At 42.2% G+C, this 17,728-nt stretch overlaps 1 protein-coding gene across 1 annotated transcript; it reads left to right on the top strand.

Moving 5' to 3' along the window:
* The first annotated feature begins 3,162 nt into the window (after positions 1 to 3,162).
* oafa (OAF homolog a (Drosophila)) lies at positions 3,163 to 17,610 on the top strand. The gene is made up of 4 exons (XM_028420312.1): positions 3,163 to 3,930; positions 14,348 to 14,482; positions 14,569 to 14,749; positions 15,891 to 17,610. The coding sequence occupies exons 1-4, from the start codon at positions 3,700 to 3,702 to the stop codon at positions 16,163 to 16,165; spliced, it is 822 nt and encodes a 273-aa protein (XP_028276113.1). The 5' UTR covers positions 3,163 to 3,699; the 3' UTR covers positions 16,166 to 17,610.
* The last annotated feature ends 118 nt before the right edge of the window (positions 17,611 to 17,728 follow it).

Here is a 17,728-nt window from a genome sequence, read left to right as displayed (position 1 = left end):
TTAGGGGTATTACTGCATGGCTGCATGTGATGCTGATCAACCCACAATGCAAATATTGTCCTTCTCTTTCTGGATTTTTTTTGTCTCTACCATGAAAGAAAAGTGTTTCAAATGCTCCTAATCCATGTTGTTTTTTTTACATTTTGCAAAAGAGTTGGCCTGCTCTTTTTTCTGTTCAGTCCACTGGCAAAAAATTGCTGTTTTGGTAAAATGTCTTTCTGGGTGGCACAAATCCCTTTTCAAATGCACCCACTTTAAGCTAACTTTGTGCAAGTACATGCACACACATTGTTGGAATGCAGAATTAGCACCCTGTGTTGTAGTCGAGGCCAAATACCTTGCAAATAAGCACAATTGTCCCTGATCAAAGGGTGGAAATACCTCACATTTCTACATGTAAATGTGAAGTGCATGTGTGTTTTTGCAACCAGTGAGGGTAATTTCACCACCAGTGGACTAATGGTGGCCGATCATTATGTGACTTTCACAGTAGCCTACGTTTCTGTAATCATTGCCGTTGCTGTTTTTAGTGCATCACATTTAACTAAGTCTGAAAAATAACATGGCTTTCTTACTTCACAACCATAGGAGGATGTCAAGATTACATGTGCTGAGATAATGAAGCTTTGCAGCTGTGTTGTTGGAGAAAGAAAAAAACAAACACATTGAGAGGCTGACAAGACAAGACTGTGGTGTCTACTTCACAGGTTTTGCCTTTTGGAATGCAAACAGATTACTTACTGGCTGGAACAATCAAGGAACATCAAGGGATGTGGTGAAATATAAATTCTCTTATCACTTAAAGCAAATATTTTTTTTTTTTTTTAAACGTGAGATCTATTTTTTCATCATTATAAGTCTGAAGGGGAGACAAAAATCCTTAAATACTGTCCAGTAAAGCGGGTTGGAACCTCCCACAGAGAAACTATACTTAAAGCCACACACATTTTGTCCATGGTTATACACAACCTCCCCTTTTTGACCCTGCAAACACCTTGATGATGTTTGTTGTCCCCTCATAACAGTGAGGTGTTTAGACTGCTGCTGAGACTAAAATGAGAAACTCTCATAAGCTTTTGGTCATCTTAATCCAATAAAAACCTGCTTTCTTGGAGACAAGGGAGCAGCAAGTGCTAAAATGTTAATGCTCCAAATTTCTGTTGAAACTCTATTGTGAAGACACAATTAATAGGAATGATGAGGCTGGAATGTGTCACATGTGCAGGTTTAATGTTCCTCTTCTGCTCTGACTCACTGTGAGATAAGGTACTGACACAGCTACACATACACTGCTTATTGGGTCAGTAATTACTACTATTGCCAGTTAATCATAAACACCCTCTGCACACTGTAGACCTCTTGGACCTGCTGCACTTTGGACTGCTGTGTGTGCAGATACTGTACAAGGAAATCCAGACTGAAGCAAACACAGGATTTCAAATAAAGACTCAGAATGTTCACTGACACTGTAGCAGAGGGTATTCAAATTAACTTATAGGTTAGTGACATCCATCCCATCACCTGTTCTTGCTCCACACCTTGTCTTTATGCATTTAAACATTCCAAGTAAGATGTACCGGTAGCTGAAGAATACTTGAGAACTACACCCCATCACAAAGTGGTGTGTTTGCCCGACCCCCACTCTTCCAGTCTATCAGGATCCAGGGCCCAGTTTGGTTTACCAGGCCCACCTCACAATATTTGCTCTGCTTTATGGCCTCTCTGTTTGTTTTCCCCTCCACTGAAGCGACCACCTCTAGGTCCCAGCAGCACTGGAGTGCTAACCACAATTTGGGGGTCACCAACCAGGGGCTCAGCCCACCCAGAATGCACTGCATAAGCCAATAGAGATAACACAACTGTTCAGGTGTTGTAGTGCAAGGATGTCACCCTTTGTTCTGCAAGACACACACACACACACAGGGTGCTGTTCTACCACAGAATGTAGCTCTGAGATATTCTTCATAGGCAGCTTTTATCTGCTTGGCAGCTTTCACCTCAGTTTGTCAAGCTTTCCCTCGAGGACATCATAAAATTAAATAACATACATGAGGAGAAGAAAGGAGGGACTGTTTTTTTTTTTTCTTCTTCAGTTGAAACCTCTGAATCAACCATATGTTGTCATCAAAGGCCACAATTACCTGATAGATTTATTCCACCTTATTTATAAGCACAAGGTGTGTCGGAGAAATTAGATTCGTAAACAAGTGGAAAATAAGAAAATGAACTCACAAAGGAAAAACTGTTCTTTTTGTGGTCATATAACAATAAACCAGCTGGTTGAGTGTGTAGAGGGTTTGCTGGTACTTGCATGTGTACACTTCAAGACATCAAATGTAATGCAGGTGAGCAAATGTAAGTGGACACATGCACGTGTGCAGCTTTAGGTGGGGAATCTTACTGGATCTGCACCTGATGGCTCTCACTGATTCACGATTCATCAATCAATGTATTCTGATATTTTACAAACACACCAGTGGACAGTGTCCTCACAATGATCTTGTTTTCAGTCTCATGGCTCCAACTGTTGCAGCTTCAGATCATATAAAGAGATTTGAGATGATAACTTTGTGTGTTTCATGGTTTCCTGTTTCAACATGGCACAAAAACTCTCAAAGAAATTCCTAGAAATTTGCTTTTCCTGCCCTCATTATCAGATTTTACAGATGCTTAATGTGGAGTGAGAAAAAGAGATGCCTACAAACACACTTGTTGGCCGCTAATGCAACAGTGGAGGTGGACAGGGCCAAACTGGCCACTGCATGGGTAATAATAACATTATAGTGTGTGTCAGTCATGCTTTATTTGTATCAATTAAACTAAAAAGATAATCTCAATTTCACACATTAATGTTTGATGTGAAAAAACATATCCAGTGTGAATACATTAATCACATTTGTTACTGGTATTATCTGACAGAAATAAATGTTTTCCAGTGATCAGCTGTTACTTGTTTACTTGTTTTGATCAGCAGCTGTTAGTCATAGTTTACCCTGCCTTTTTTTAATTCATCCCTACAACATCCACAAAGCTATGATTTACTAATCCTAACAACACCTTTGTTATAATTGTTGGGGGTATTATTAGCCTACTTGCTGGAGCGCAGGAGGATCACATGAGGCCTTTAGGGGGATGGGCAGAGTTTTCAGAGGGTGGTATGGCTTTAAGAGTTTACTACTATCCCTGCGCACACACACACACGGCACAGAAAGTTTGGAGGCCAGGCCAGCAGTAAGATACCGACGGATAGGAAGTGACGGGACTGCATGAATTTCAGAAGGAGGAAAAAAAAAGAAGACGGGAATATCAACACAAAGCAGAATGAGGAGCAACGTGCGATCATCGGACTGAGAGCTGTAGCGCGGACCTGGAAACTCAAGTGCGCATGATCTTATTAACAAACACCGGAGCGAGAGACTTTCAATGGAAGTAAAGTAGGTTAGCACAAGTGAAAGGCAGAGATTTTAGTCAGCGGGTTGTGAGATTTTCATGACTGTGCTTGTAATTCTGGAAAGTATTGGCACACACGGGGAGTTCGAAGCACAAGGAAGAGTGAGCTACACACTTACACCCACACTTTTAATATGAAGGAACAGACTTTACGAAAGACACGAAAACACAGTGGGGGGATATGAACGCAGATCTTTGGATTTCGACTCGGTTTTCTCTTCTGTCGGGTTCAGTTTTGCGTCTCTGGGGATGTTTGCGAGTTGCATCTCTGCGGCTTCAGTTCGGATACTGACCCGTCTGTGCGCCCTGGTGCTGGTGGTCGCTGTGGTGCTCGGTTCGGAGCTGCGGGTCCGGGTCCGGCTCGCTGACGGGCTGGTGACCGAGGAGGTGTTGGAGGCGGACAGTGAAAAAGACGCGATAACGCTCGAGTTCAAGCAGGGAGATGGGACACTCATCACTTTTGTGGCGGACTTTAAACAGGTGAGTGGTGGTCCTACTCAAAGTAGCTTTTAAATCATTAAATCAGTACCTGTCCATCATTGAAGGAACAGTTGAGGTTTACATTTTGGCTTTTCAAAATAAAAGCCTGACATAAATTGGAGTTAGAATAATACTGGTTTTACTGGAGAAGACTTTTAAAGATGGAAGATGTCTTCTGTAGGTCTTAATGTGGAAGTCCATAAACAGTCCTTAGTTAGTTTACATGGGGACCTCCTGGAAACCTCATGGACTACATAGTGGACCCTGTCCTTCAGTTTGGGAAACACTTTTTAATTTAGTCCCCCCCAGGACACAGTGTGATCAGGATTGTTTGACAGAATCTGATACTTGCCTACTTTTCCTTGGTGCCTTGTCTATTTACCTCATGAGAGAAACTCCTTATAACTGTTAGCTAAGCCCAGATATCCACACTTAAAAGAAGCTACACTTAAACCTTCCCCTGGAGCAGCTACTGTAACGGCCACATAAGCTCAAGCTGAAAGTCTCATTCATCCCTTTCCATCACAGCATGAGTTTCACAGAGGTCAAGACAGCTGCTACTCCTTACTTAGATGTGGACGCCCACAGACACTAACGTTCTTCAAACCCCTATAGCTCGTGGGTCCAGTCCACACAGCTGATCATTAGTGGCCATATTTAGCATTCTACTAAAAGCAGAAGAGCAGCTCAAGTGACCTATACCATGACCAGCGCTGCAGTTCATTCACTTTTTGACACTTATTACTCAGAGACATTTATGTAGGGAAACCTACAGCTGAGAGGGGTGGACTCTCAGAGGCGCACAGAGCAAAGGCATGTGTCTGTGATGGTTGCTGTCACACAGAAGCTGACAGGCTGGCGAGATGTGAAGGGGGAGATTTACCAGGATTAAGTGGGCATGTCTGACCTTTTTGATCTGCACGTCTGGTTCACTAACCAAAACAGCTAATTTAGAGTTGAAAGAGAAGAGGCCATCACCCCCAATCGCTGGTGACACTCCCAGCAGAAAGAGACGTACCCTGATCTGTGAGCAGGGGAGCCTTCCGTCGGTCGTGCGGGCTCCCCGTTGTTGTTGTTGCTGCATCCCCTCGCACACGCGCACATGAACAGCTGCACATATGGTTTTGTTTATTTCAATAAAGCCAACAGAACCTCTTAGATCACTTTACTTTTCCGCTGCCTGATTTATCTGTTCCAGTTGTAGGTCGGCCTCCTTGCCCCCACCCGCCCCCTCTGTGTCTTTCTTCCTCTGTCTCCTCCAGCATGTGGTTTTCATTCAGCAGTTTTTGCAGTATCTCCAAGATTTATGGAAAGTTGGATGAGCTGTCACCTCCAGCTGCCATGAATATACAGTTCAGATGAACGCATGTGTTTTAACAAGGATGTTAAACAGTGTCTGAGTTATATCATCTCTACTCAGCCAAATGTGAATAGACTGTACTGCTTAATGTATTATTTAGAAGAATAACTCATCATGTAATCAGACAAAGAAGCATGACGACAGTCATTCTCCCAAAACAGCTTTCCTGCTCTCTGCTTGTGAATACGTGGCAGAATCAGATGGTAAATGTTGTAGCCATTAGACAGTGGTGGAGGGGTCTGCTGAAGAGTGGAGTTTAGACCAACAGTGATTCACAGTGTGGATCAGCCGTACTGTGATTTCAGGAGGTCTGCTCTGAAGCCATGTGCACATATGGAAAAGATGATGTGGGCTTAGCTTCCTCCTGACACCTATGTGTCATGACGAGGAAAACAAAAACTAATGGCTGAAAATGCGTCTACTACTCATCATGGGAGGGATGATTATCCACCACTTATTTCGTAATTACCGAACGTTTCTCAAAACTTTTCACATGGGAGCAATTTCACGTTTATATTCTGTTATCTCCTCACACTGATGTAAAATTGCCGTCTGCCGCTCCTAAATGATCCTGATGACATGCTCAGTGTTTGCTGCAACATAAGACAAATGTGCTGTCTGCTCTCTCTCTCTCTCTCTCTCTCGCTCTCTTCAGAAACCACTGCAACAATTTATGGTCCAACACAGTCTAAGACCTTGAGCTGAACATAAACCATGTCTTGGAGATTAATCCAAGGGAAATGTCTCACATATTTGAAGTGCTGTTTTGGGTCTGACCAGATGTAGAAACTTTGTCAGAGGAAAAGCTAATCAGTTCGTACTGTGTGTGTCGAACTGGTGGGATTGATCAATGCTGGAATGCGTCTGACTTCGTCAGCCTCTTGGCTGAATAACACTTTGAGGAAGGTGTCATTTCTGGGATGCAAGAGAGCACATCCTTCAGCAGCTACGATTACATGCACCTTGGCTTTATAAAAAAAGATCTGACAGGACATATTTTATTATGTTTTATATAAAAAAAAACAACAAAGCATAATTTGCATGTGCTGCTTTCCACCCACACTCTAACCAGATGCCAAATACGTCTTAATCTGCTGCTTTATAAGTAATCTCATGACATTCGTACATACAAAAGCGTCTGTATCCACACTGTTTTGTAATTTAAATGTCTTGAATATTTGGTTGTTTGTTAGGATTACAGTTTTACAGGATTTGGGATGCTGACCACAGCAGTGAAAGTTAAGACAAGACAAAGACAGAGTGCCAGATATGGTGGCAAAAACACATGAAAGGTCACCAGAGTAATGGAAATAGTAGATTTTTGTATCTCTGTGTTGGCAGTGGAGGTAGCTGCGAATTTACCACTGTGTGAAAAAGGGGGTCTTCACTCAGTTTGCAACAAACCTGCAAACCTCCCAGTTTTCTTCTTCTGTGCTGGAAAGATGGTACCCAATCCACATCAGTGCAGATGCATAGGTCTGAGTGACCCCTTGTTGTGCAGATGGGCTGAAGGGTCAGGAAATCCTGGGAAGCCACTCGACACTATCTCACACTATCATGTTAAATGGGCCTGGATTGTGTAAACAATGGCACCGTGGTGTGAATGAGCACGTCAGCCTTTTTATTAATTCTCATTTCATGTTCAGGCTTACAAACCGGATTGTGTTTCAGCTGTGGGCCCTCAGGTGGCTTCACTGTATAGTGTACAGTCTGATTGTCTTCAAAGGACACAGGCTTTATGGACACACCCAGCAAATAAGCTTTCTGTAAGATTGAATTGAAGATTTTTTTTCACACACCCTTGTGCACTAACTCAAACACAGAATGAAAGTCGTGGGCAGGGAGGCAGGTTAGTTACCCTCTCTGGGCGTTTGCAGCATTTAGGTCCATTCTTTCACATACTGTTTTGCCTATTAGGATTGTTCAGTTGGATTCAACTTTATTAGCTATTAGTCAAACTTTTTACTGTGTGACGGGCCTCCTGGCAATCCATGTTGTTATTTTGTTTCTCTGTGTGGGAAATGCCGATCTTTGCCAAAAGAAGCAACTGCTTGTTTTTTTCTCCTGATTGCAGGTCAGTGTTATGTCAGTGGAGGCTTTGCGTTTTATGCCTAGCTCCAACTTCAGTTTGGCTGCCACGCCTTGCCTCTTACTCAAGCACAATCTCACATTGTCAGTTGCACAAACTTGTAAATTCCTCGGTACAGGTAAATGTCACCTGTTCTAGGAAGCACTTGTCAAACACAGCTCAGCGTGAATGATGAAGACACACACTATTTTTTGTAGTTGCTAAAGGTGACAGTGAGTCAGAGATGAGTCACAGTCATCCTTGAATGAAGACCCAAAACAGAAATTCTCACACATTCAGTATTTTTTTTTTACTAGGAAGACGTCCTACTCTGTTTAATGTGCTTCCTGAGTGTGTGTGTGAGAGAGAGAGAGAGATAACGGGGAGATAAACTCCAGTTACTGATTAGGAAAATAAAGATATGAGATTCAGAGGAGCAGTGCTGGTTTTACTTGTCTGCTTTGTTTTAGTCTTATCTTTTTTTAGTCATGTTATGCACATTTTCTGTAGGATAATTGTGTTATTTTTAAATATTGGTGCTATTTTCCCCCTTTCTGGGCCTAAAAGACCACAAAAAGCTGACAGACCTGTCTTGAAATGAGGAAAAAAAGTTGTGTTAATTATGTTTTTGTCATTTCTGTTACCTCTGTGTGCAGGCAGTTGACCTTTTCAAAGATGAACTCATACACTCAAGTCTTTTCCCTTTGTTCCCTGCTGACTCTGAATGCCAGGAAAAATACCTTCCTCTGTTGCCTTGTTGTGGCCCTTCAAGGCCCCACATGGGCCCCCCCTTTGGCCTCTCATGGCCCCTTTGCTCCTGTTGGTGTCTTTATCCTTTATCCCCCTCCCACCAGCAGGCCAGATGTTCATGTATAATGCTGCTGATAAAGAAGAAGCTTCCCATTCCCACAGTCTCCAAAGCAGAGACCAGAGCAGAGAGAGAGAGCCGGCTATCATCTGTCTCTGTAGTTTTTTTTTTCTATCTGGGACAGTGGACAGCATGGTGCTGTGATAGCAGCCTTTGCTGGACACAAAGACAGCAGTTTGTGGTTTGCACTGTAGATGTCTTTTTTTTCTAACTACCTCTGCGGTTTTAAAATTGCAACAAAAGCCTAACAAAAGGCTCACTTTGCCAAAGACGTCAGTGTCCTGAAATGTCCTTTCGTTAGTTCAATGGCCTATTTTGTGTTGCACAACCTGTTCAGGTTCAGAATAATTTATTGTGTTTCACCTCAGTGACAGTCTAGTCATAGTTCTGCTCTTAAAGGTATAAGGGTCCACACCTGGGACGGGTGTTACATCACCACTTTTTTTTGGTCAAATAAACAGATCTTGTGTCACCTAAAGTTAGAGAACAGAACACAGTTTGTTTGTGAAGGTCTGACAAAGAGAAATAAAAGGAGTGGACAGAACTGTTTGCAGTAAAAACAGATTTAAATTCAGGATAGGATATTTGCATTAAGGATTTAAATATTAAACAATTATTCTGGTAACTTTGGATACTTGGAAATCTCTGACGCAGAGCAGTGGGTTTGTGTGTCCTGTTACAGCAGTTAGAGGCTGAATGTGCCTGTAGCCGTTTCTATTGTTTATACCTTATCTATCCGAGTCATTTCCCTCCCTCTCATTTCCTGAATGCAAAGCCTCCATAAACAGTTTGGGTGTTTGCTAAATTGTATCCAGATTGTGTGTGAATGCTTCCTTCCTTCATTGCGGTCTGCACAGGTTTGAAGTCTTTTACATTTTGTGCCTGTTGTGGCTGAAGGTTACAGTTCATGTGTAATACTTGACACTCAAGCAAATGGAAGTTACCTTCCATTGTTGTAAGGAGAATAGCCAAGGGGAACACCATTCATTGCATTGCCTCCTGTGTTTTGATTGTCTATTCACTGCCTCTGTTTACTAATTGGGTTAGCTCTTTGGACAGCCAGGTGTGACCAGCCCCCCAAATGTGACTCCACATTCCTGCCTTTGGAGCGTCTGTAATTAGCTTCAACTCAAGCATTTCTTAGCTCAGCGGCTTTTCTCCCGCTTCTTTTGTCTGTGGGTACGTCTCGTCTCCCCACTCTGTCTCCCAAAATGATCTTTAATCCCTGCCCACACCTGTGCTTTTTGACTGGCTCCCCTTGCACACCAAGCAAACACCCTCCCCATCACCAAACATGGCAAATCCATATGTTGTTTTTAAAGTAGCCATTAAGGTAGGCTTGGGATCTTAAAAGTAAATATGACATTTCATCACTTGTGTGTCTAGAAATTGAAGAAGGATCAAACTAGAAGGCTGAATTTATGTGTGTGTGTGAAATTGTGTTGTGCAACTTTTGCTGCAGTTTTTTTAGGATCAAGAGAACACAATGAAAAGTCTGGACAACTGAATATGACACTTTTGGAATGATGATGCAGACATTCAACTGATTTGTCACGGTGCTACATGACACTTTTCTGGAAGAAAACAAAGGCATCAGCCTTGAGTACCAGTGTGTTTTTTCTCACCAAAATACAGGCTGTGTTGTCAGTGCTGGCAGTTATTGTGCAGTTAAATTCTGCCTACATGTGCAGCAGGCAGGCTGTTACTGAGCCATTTATAATAATAGGAGTTATCAGCCCTGCATATGTTATCAAGAATGTAATGTAGATAAAGATTATTTATTAATTGCTGCTAGAATGCTTGTCTCGAACACATTGTGTGTGTGAATAGTGACCTATGCAAGCTCAGAGAGTGGTGTCTTAAAAGGAGTGTCATTTTAATTCATTCAGAAACTTTTTCCAGATTCACAAAATCTATTTTTTCTAATAATAATAATAATAATAATAATGATGAATGAATAATGATTTTAGACCAGAAACACTCTGACCCGCTCTGGTCCCAAGTGACTCATCAGAGTGTGGCTGACCAGCAGTCCTCTCCAGCCAGCCACCAGCCTTATCAACAGACAGGGTCTTAGAGGGGATTTGAAAACAGGAAGAACCTCCTGCACAGGGGACAAATTTTGGCACGCTGTTCGTGTGTGTGTGTGTCCAGCGTGCACATGTGTTTGTGTTGGAATGTCCACTGTGGTACAGTTCGTGTGGCACATATCTCTCTGTGGAATATTTTCACGAGGACAATTTAAACAGCGCTCTGCAACAGAACCCTCATAAAAAAAATCTTTTTTTAAAAAACTTTTATTTTACTTAGGGGCTTGACACAGATTTCATTTTCACAGCCAGTAAAGCAGCTACACACCCTGAGCAGAGACCCTGTTTTCCTCGCTGGGTTACAGTGATGGAGAATGTTCACTGTAAATGGCACTCTTTGAGCGTCTGAATGGGCTTTTGTGCACCTCTTAAATAATCTGGCCCACCAAAGGTAACCACCAATGAAATTGGCCCCCACCCTCTCTCCTTAACAGGTCGTAGTATGACCCACTAGTCAGGGTTGGATGAATACAGACTTGTGTTTGGCTCTTGGCCAGTGTTAGCTTGTCTACAAATGGGGTAAGTCCTGGGTGTAAGAGAGCGATGTTGAAGGAATCTGTACTTGTGTGGATTATTTATAGCCATGCTGGCATTCACTCCGCTCTTGGTCGGGGAGAAAACTCAAGGCTACGCTGTCCTTTGATTATGGTTGTGCCTGTCTTTTTTTTTGAAACGGGGAAACGCTGCTCTTTTAATTCCTAATGTACATACCTGGTGATTTTCTCTAATGTTGGTCTGCAGGCCTTTAATTTTTGTGGGTTTGTGGAAATGCACTTTAGGGGTTGACTCATTTTCCTGACATAGGCGTCACCTCTTTAAGGACTAGTTGTGAAATCATGTGGCCTTATTTTACATTTTCAAGCTCTGACAGGTCTATCTGATTTTTAGTTTCCACCGCCAGGTCCTTCCAATTTGATGCATTTAAAATAACCTCTGTGGAAAAATATTTTGCCCCCCTGGTAGTCCCTGCTCAGGGGCCAATACTTTCCCAAGAACAGGAGCATTGGGTGTGTGGTTACAGTGCTGAAACATGACTTCTGTGTTTTCCTACTCACACAATGTATCAGCGGCAATAGTTTTCCAGCTATTGGGTAATCTGGGGTCTTTCTGATTGTTATCTCTACCCACAGCAAAGATGAAGCAACAGGAAACAGAAACCCACCTACTGTTCCCAGAAGTGTGACTTCTACCTCTATCATATGTGTCTGATCTTCTGTCAGAATATTACTTTACCTGTATCTCTCCCATCTTTGCATAATCCCCCCGACTTCAAAAGAAAACACCACCAACCCGCTTGAAAGTTTTTAAAGATGTTACTGTTGTTTGATCAGTCGTCAGGACTCACTCTCTCCTAGTGTTTGAATTCTTCCCGTCATCTTAACAACAGGTGTAAAACCACCTTTAATAATCACAAACATTGCACATTTCACTCTTTTTGCCGTGTTTTCCTTTATAATGCAGCCTACACAGACCAGTCAGTGTGCACATGTGCCAGTGTTGGTTTTTGGGCAGGCAGAAAGTGAGTCTAGTCCTGTCCAAACAAACGGTTAAGGGCAGCAGCTTCTGTCTGGATGAAGATGTGGCAATGATGTCATTGCTGTTCCTCTGTTTTGCTTTTGGAAGCTATGTTGACTGTTATTTCAGCAGCACCAAAGATATAACTGGTTTTTTGTTATTGCCATTTTAAAGGCCATAATTAAATCTAATTTCTCCTAAAAGTTGGCCCAGGATCGGCTGACTGCAGACAGAAATATTTGTCTTTTATTCACCTGTTTAAATGAACAGTTTGCGAATGAGTTGACAGATTTAGATGCAGAGCTAAGTGAGACTAGCAACAGGGGAATTAACCACATCTGTCAACAGGTTACAAATCTCATCAAGCACCAGTTGAGAATTTGTTGATTTACAAAAAAGTCACCTCATTGTCTTGCTTTCACATAAAGCATAACAAGTGGTGAGTTGTAAAGGTGACCGAAGGGTTTTTTTCTACCGTCTGTATGCACATGCAGCTGCAGGCACATCAGATTGTGATGTGGAGACAAGCGATGTCTTCTTAAAGTCGTAAGTTGTTTATGATACACTTTGCAGAATCATTTGTCTTCCACACCGCACTGGGATCTAGCACTGCATATTATTTTTCTTTAACTTTGAGTGTGTAGGTTGCTGTTATCCCATAGGATTTGTCACATGTTAATACACAGATACCACCAGGCAGGAAAATGCTGCATGAGTTAGTGCCCAGTGGCCGGCCTTTCTGTTAAACTGTTGGTGAGTCAGACTACCTGCTGACAGTGCCAGAGTATCTGGTTTCCTGTGTTTCCAGTCTTGGTTTTACCACTTGTCTGCTGGATGTATCTTCATACACACATCAGTGTTATTAAATGTCCTCCTCAAACTCTGTACAAGAGAAAATATTGTCTGAAAAGGCCAAGAGAAGTTGTTTCCACAGTAAGAGCTGTTGCTCCACCGTTGCCCCTTTGGCCTAAATCCAAATGGAGGACAGCAGAAATAGACGCTCATTAATCAGGATGCATAATGAGGAGGAGATCTCAGTGTCTACTCTTAACCATTGAGTTGGTTCCAAAGAAGCAGAGTTGGTGGAGTTACCCTGCTTCTCTGTAATTACCCAGAGAGCCCTGGGGCGAATCCATGTGGCTGACACGAATGCCTTTCCTCGACGTTCCTGCCTACACACACAGTGTCACGGTGTAGCACCATGTGTCTGCAGCATGGGAGGTCTTCAAGTTATGGCCATGGCGTCTCCCTCCACTTGAGGGCTAATGGCACTCTTGTGCGTCTCCATGTTGTGCTTGCTATTCCCTATGATATATTCCTCCCTCCTTTTGACATTCTCTTTATTTTTTTCAACTTTTTTTCTATTATTATTATCACTGTGTGGGAACGGTGTCTAATTTCCACTGCCTGTATTCCTGTGCTGCTTTGAGTCGGTGTTTTATGAACCCCCTGGGCTGCTCACAGAGATGTAATCAATATTTGCTCAGTAATTTTCTTTCCAAAGGTCAAACAGTATTGCATGATTGTCTTGTGTAATACCCATGCTTGCATTGTATGCCTGCCAGAAACTCTTTTGACTGGACTAAAGTGGCTCTTAGAATGAAGAAGCACTGATCATACAAAGTAGTCTATAAAGAACTACAGAGCGTAAACACTCCTGAGGCAGGATGTATTGCTGCCTTGCCAGTGTGTACTCTTTTTTTTCCATACAGGAAGTGGGAGCAGAGAGCTTAAAGACAACTCAAGGGGGTTATCTCTGAGCTGTTTATCTATCCCAGAGTTCCTCCTGCTCAGGGAGGGGAAAAAACCTTTAAACTGCGACTCCTCTGCAGCCTGTTTGCTTCAGACGGGTGTGTGAAAAGCGGAGGAGGGGTGTCTGAGACTGTGTGTGTGTTGCAGCTGAAGGAGGATGGTGAGGAGGGGGGGTGGGGTGTCTGATGAATGGGAAGACAGGTCTGCTACTCTGCTTTCCCTACTGTTGGAGCTTCCCATCATGCTTTGCATCCCCCTCCCTCGCAGAGCTCTTTACGGCCTTGGGTTAAGTGCCAAATCTCTCACGCACTTGCCAACAGCAACATGTTTGAATTCCCACTATCTGCATTTTCCTACTCATACAGTTCCACATAACAAAAGTGTGGTAAAATGTTTCAGACTTTTATGGCGACCTGATGAGTTTGACAAGAAACAGCTTTAATTTGACAGTGCAAATAACCAGAGCATGACTACAGGAACGCTGTGCAGGCCTACAGACAATAACAAGTACCAGCAAACTGTCAGATGAGGCTTTATGGGTGCTGTGAATACAAACCCCTCTTTACTTTTAGCAGACAGTTGTTTGAACATCTTTGAACTCCGCATATTGAATTACTCAGAGTGTCTGGAAAAGTGCTACACTAACAATATTTGTTCTCATCTGTATGAGCCCACATTTTCAAGTTATTCTAACCTCGCCCCTTATGTACCACTTCAATGTCAGAATCATCTGCTCAGCCGGTTGTTTCTCATCCCTCTTTCAGAATGTGAAGATATTCCGAGCGCTGATCCTGGGTGAGCTGGAAAGAGGGCAGAACCAGTACCAGGCTCTGTGCTTCATCTCTCGCCTTAACCGCAATGAGATCATCCCCAGTGAGTCCATGGCCAGACTCAGACAGGTATGACCGGGCAGATGTCGTATTATGATTTGTTTTAGTTTTAGAAAACAAAAACTAAAAACTGACGATGTGTGTCATCTCCTCAGAAAAATCCTCACGCCATCCGCTTGGCAGAGGAGCGGAGAGGACTGGAGCAGCTGACGATGAGTGCCGCAGTCAATCTGAGTCGGGCCTGGCAGCTCAGCTCACACATCCACAACATGTGTAGCGAGGCTCGTGAGGCCATCTACACCAGGGAGGCAGATGTCAAACACTGGCTGGACAAAGGTCAGCGGCCATCTGATCTTTGTTTATCATTCAAACCTGCCTGAGCTCTGTTGGTTGTCTTCTTTTTCCTGCCTCTCCAGATTGAGTCTGTGAACTAGCACTCTTTATCTGCTGTCACTGTCTATCTTCCCTGTTCCCTGTTTCCACTTCATTCTACTGATATGACTCCAAGAAGTATTATTATCTAGGCTTTAGTTGATAAGGCTCTACACTATCTTGTTTTTTTTCTCTCTTTGATTTGATTTGATTTTTACATTCCACTTTTATTCTGCAAACATTCTGTAAAACAGAGCTGTGCCTATTTGTTTTATTTGTTTCTTTAAACAAAAAGGCTGTTTGCAGTGGGATCTAGCAGTGAAGTCCAAATTATCCAGGCTGAGGAGAATCCACATGACAGCACTTTTGTCCACTCACAGCTTTGTTATAAAGCAAACAATGTTGATGGTCATGGTTCACCAAGCACTCTGCACTGTTATCTGCACAGGGAATCATAGTAGCGTCCGCTTAGCATAACAAAGCTTCCTTTTTACTACACCATGCATGTCTCCACTTTGTTTGCCCTCCTCAGCTCACTACAGTAATTAATTGAGTGAAATCAGAAATCAAATCATGAAATCATGTGTGGTTGAATGCTTAATTTTAAATGTTCCAATTTCACATATTTTTATTATGTGTATTAATCCATTTTTATTGACAGTGTGTAAACAACCTGTTGAACTTATTATGCCATCCATCCAATTATGGAATACACTAAGGAATGCTTGCTTTCCATGTGTGATTTACTTTAACAGCTACTGTTTAGTAAACAACGCTCTAATGGTGCATTTGCCAGTCATGTTACACCTGGCTGGCTAAGCTTTGCCTACTTAAGTGTGTGTCTGCAGTGTGGAGTGAGCTCTATGGAGGTATTTCATGCTTGCTTTGCCAACAAGTTTTACAGCTACTTGCATTATCTGCAGAGGGACTGGTGTTGGGTTAGTATAGAATATCAGCTGATGCACAAAGCACAGGTATCTGTATCATTATTGGAGCATCACTAGTCATTATTCTGCTCAGATAAATGAAAATCCTTGTCTGTACTTATAGAAGCTGTGTTACACCAGTAAACTGTATCTAATAATAAGGCTCTTGTGTGTCACAGGCGTGGATGGCTCAATATTTGAAGTCCTGCCTCAAACAACAGAGGTACCCAGCTTTCAGGCCTGTCACTCTACTAAAGACTTGTGGCAGCCTTGTCTCTGCACATACAGCCTACGCCTGGAGTGGTACCCTTGTTTGCTGAAGTACTGCCGCAGCCGGGACAACACGAGCAAAGCCTCAACCTACAAGTGTGGCATAAAAAGCTGCAGCAAGGGCTACCATTTCACCTACTACGTACCCCAAAAACAGCTCTGCCTATGGGACGAGGAGACCTAGCATTTTGTTGTAGGTGTGAAAAAAAAAACACTTTTTTCCCCTTCTCACCCAAGCCAGTGCTTCTCCACCCATTCTATTGAAAGTAAACCCAGTTTACACTGGACCTTGGTTTATATGCTGTCTCAGGTGGGGGAAATGCTGAAATCCAGATGTTAATACAGAAACAGAAATTCAGGTTCCAAGTGAGACCAAAACCTTTAAAGGACGGACAGAACCAGTGGAGCCGCTAAAACTTGGCAAAAGTGACATCTTACTGTCAGCTTCAAAGTGACTTTGCCAATAATTCACTTTTGTGCCTTATTCGTGAAGCAAATGAACAAACAACAATGACCTCTTGTAGAATCTATAAGCTGGACAGTGGATTTCTGGTCAGTTAAACATCAGCAGGGGAACAGCTCTAACTCAGAGGAGTTACCCAAACATGATCTTCCATCCTGGTGAAGGAATATTTGGATGGTGGATTCATAAATCTCTGTGAAAAAAAACAGTTTATTGCCAGCTGAACTGCTGACTTATAACAATGTAAGCAGGCTGACAAGGAAAAAGCTTTTCTGATGTTGGCTTTATTTATTGTGGTTGCTAAGTGAAATTACGGAGGACTATTTTTGTATCTTTATGTCGTACCGGCCTCATCAGTTTTCTTGTTTTGTTTGTGTGTTTTTGCATAAATCAAGCTCTTATGTCCACCTTTCTTAAACTTCAGGTCCTCAGTTAACAACGTCTTGGATTTTGGATGGTGTTTTTATCCATATCTCATGTGTTAGGATGTAAGTGTTGTACAGACAGAATTTGATACTGCAGTGTCTAAGTGGTCTCATTAGTCACCTTATGCCCCCCTCTCACATTCACAGTTTGTTTAGTGCTGAATAAACCAAAGTCAAAAGATATACTGGAGGGTATAAAGTTTCAGTCTCAAGAAACAAGCTCTTTAAGGTGTCACTAACACAGCAGCATTTTCAATAATCTCTACTGCCATCTACTGGTCAAAGTGTTGCATGTTTCTAACATGTGCATCTGAAATCCCTGAGCATTGAACAAGTGTAATTCAAGGAGCACTTCTTGAACTTTTTGGGGACCAAATTAATTTTTGTCTGTCTGTCTTCTATTGGATTTTTGATTATTGTCTTACCTCCATCTTCATTTCAGTTTTTACTGCCATATCGTAAGTTCATTTCATGTTTGCTCTGCTAACTAAAAGAACCAAATGAGTGAAACATTTTTATTTGTGGCCTTTTTTTGGTGATCAAGTGCCTTAACATTTCCACTGATATTATGTGTTATGTAATTTGTAGAGTAAGTTGTTATAAACATATTTTTTCTATGAAAGAATTTTGAAATATGTTGTAAAAAGTTGCCACAAGGAGAAAATGAAGCAGTTAGGGTAATGTACCATTTAAAAGCTGTTTTACATGAATTGTTTCAATAAAGTCTTTCTTTGCACTGCATGTTATTTGGGGATGTTTTATACCTTTATCAGATACAATTCAGTGGAAAGGTGTCAAACCTGTTACTTCTTCCCTTATCCTTGTAGCCCCCCTCCCTGCAGATTATTTCTCAAAATGT

This window comes from Parambassis ranga, chromosome 13 (assembly GCF_900634625.1).
Source record: "Parambassis ranga chromosome 13, fParRan2.1, whole genome shotgun sequence".
Classification (NCBI taxonomy): domain Eukaryota; kingdom Metazoa; phylum Chordata; class Actinopteri; family Ambassidae; genus Parambassis; species Parambassis ranga.
Note: the sequence above shows the minus strand (reverse complement) of the source record. Positions and strands in the feature narration are given on the sequence as shown.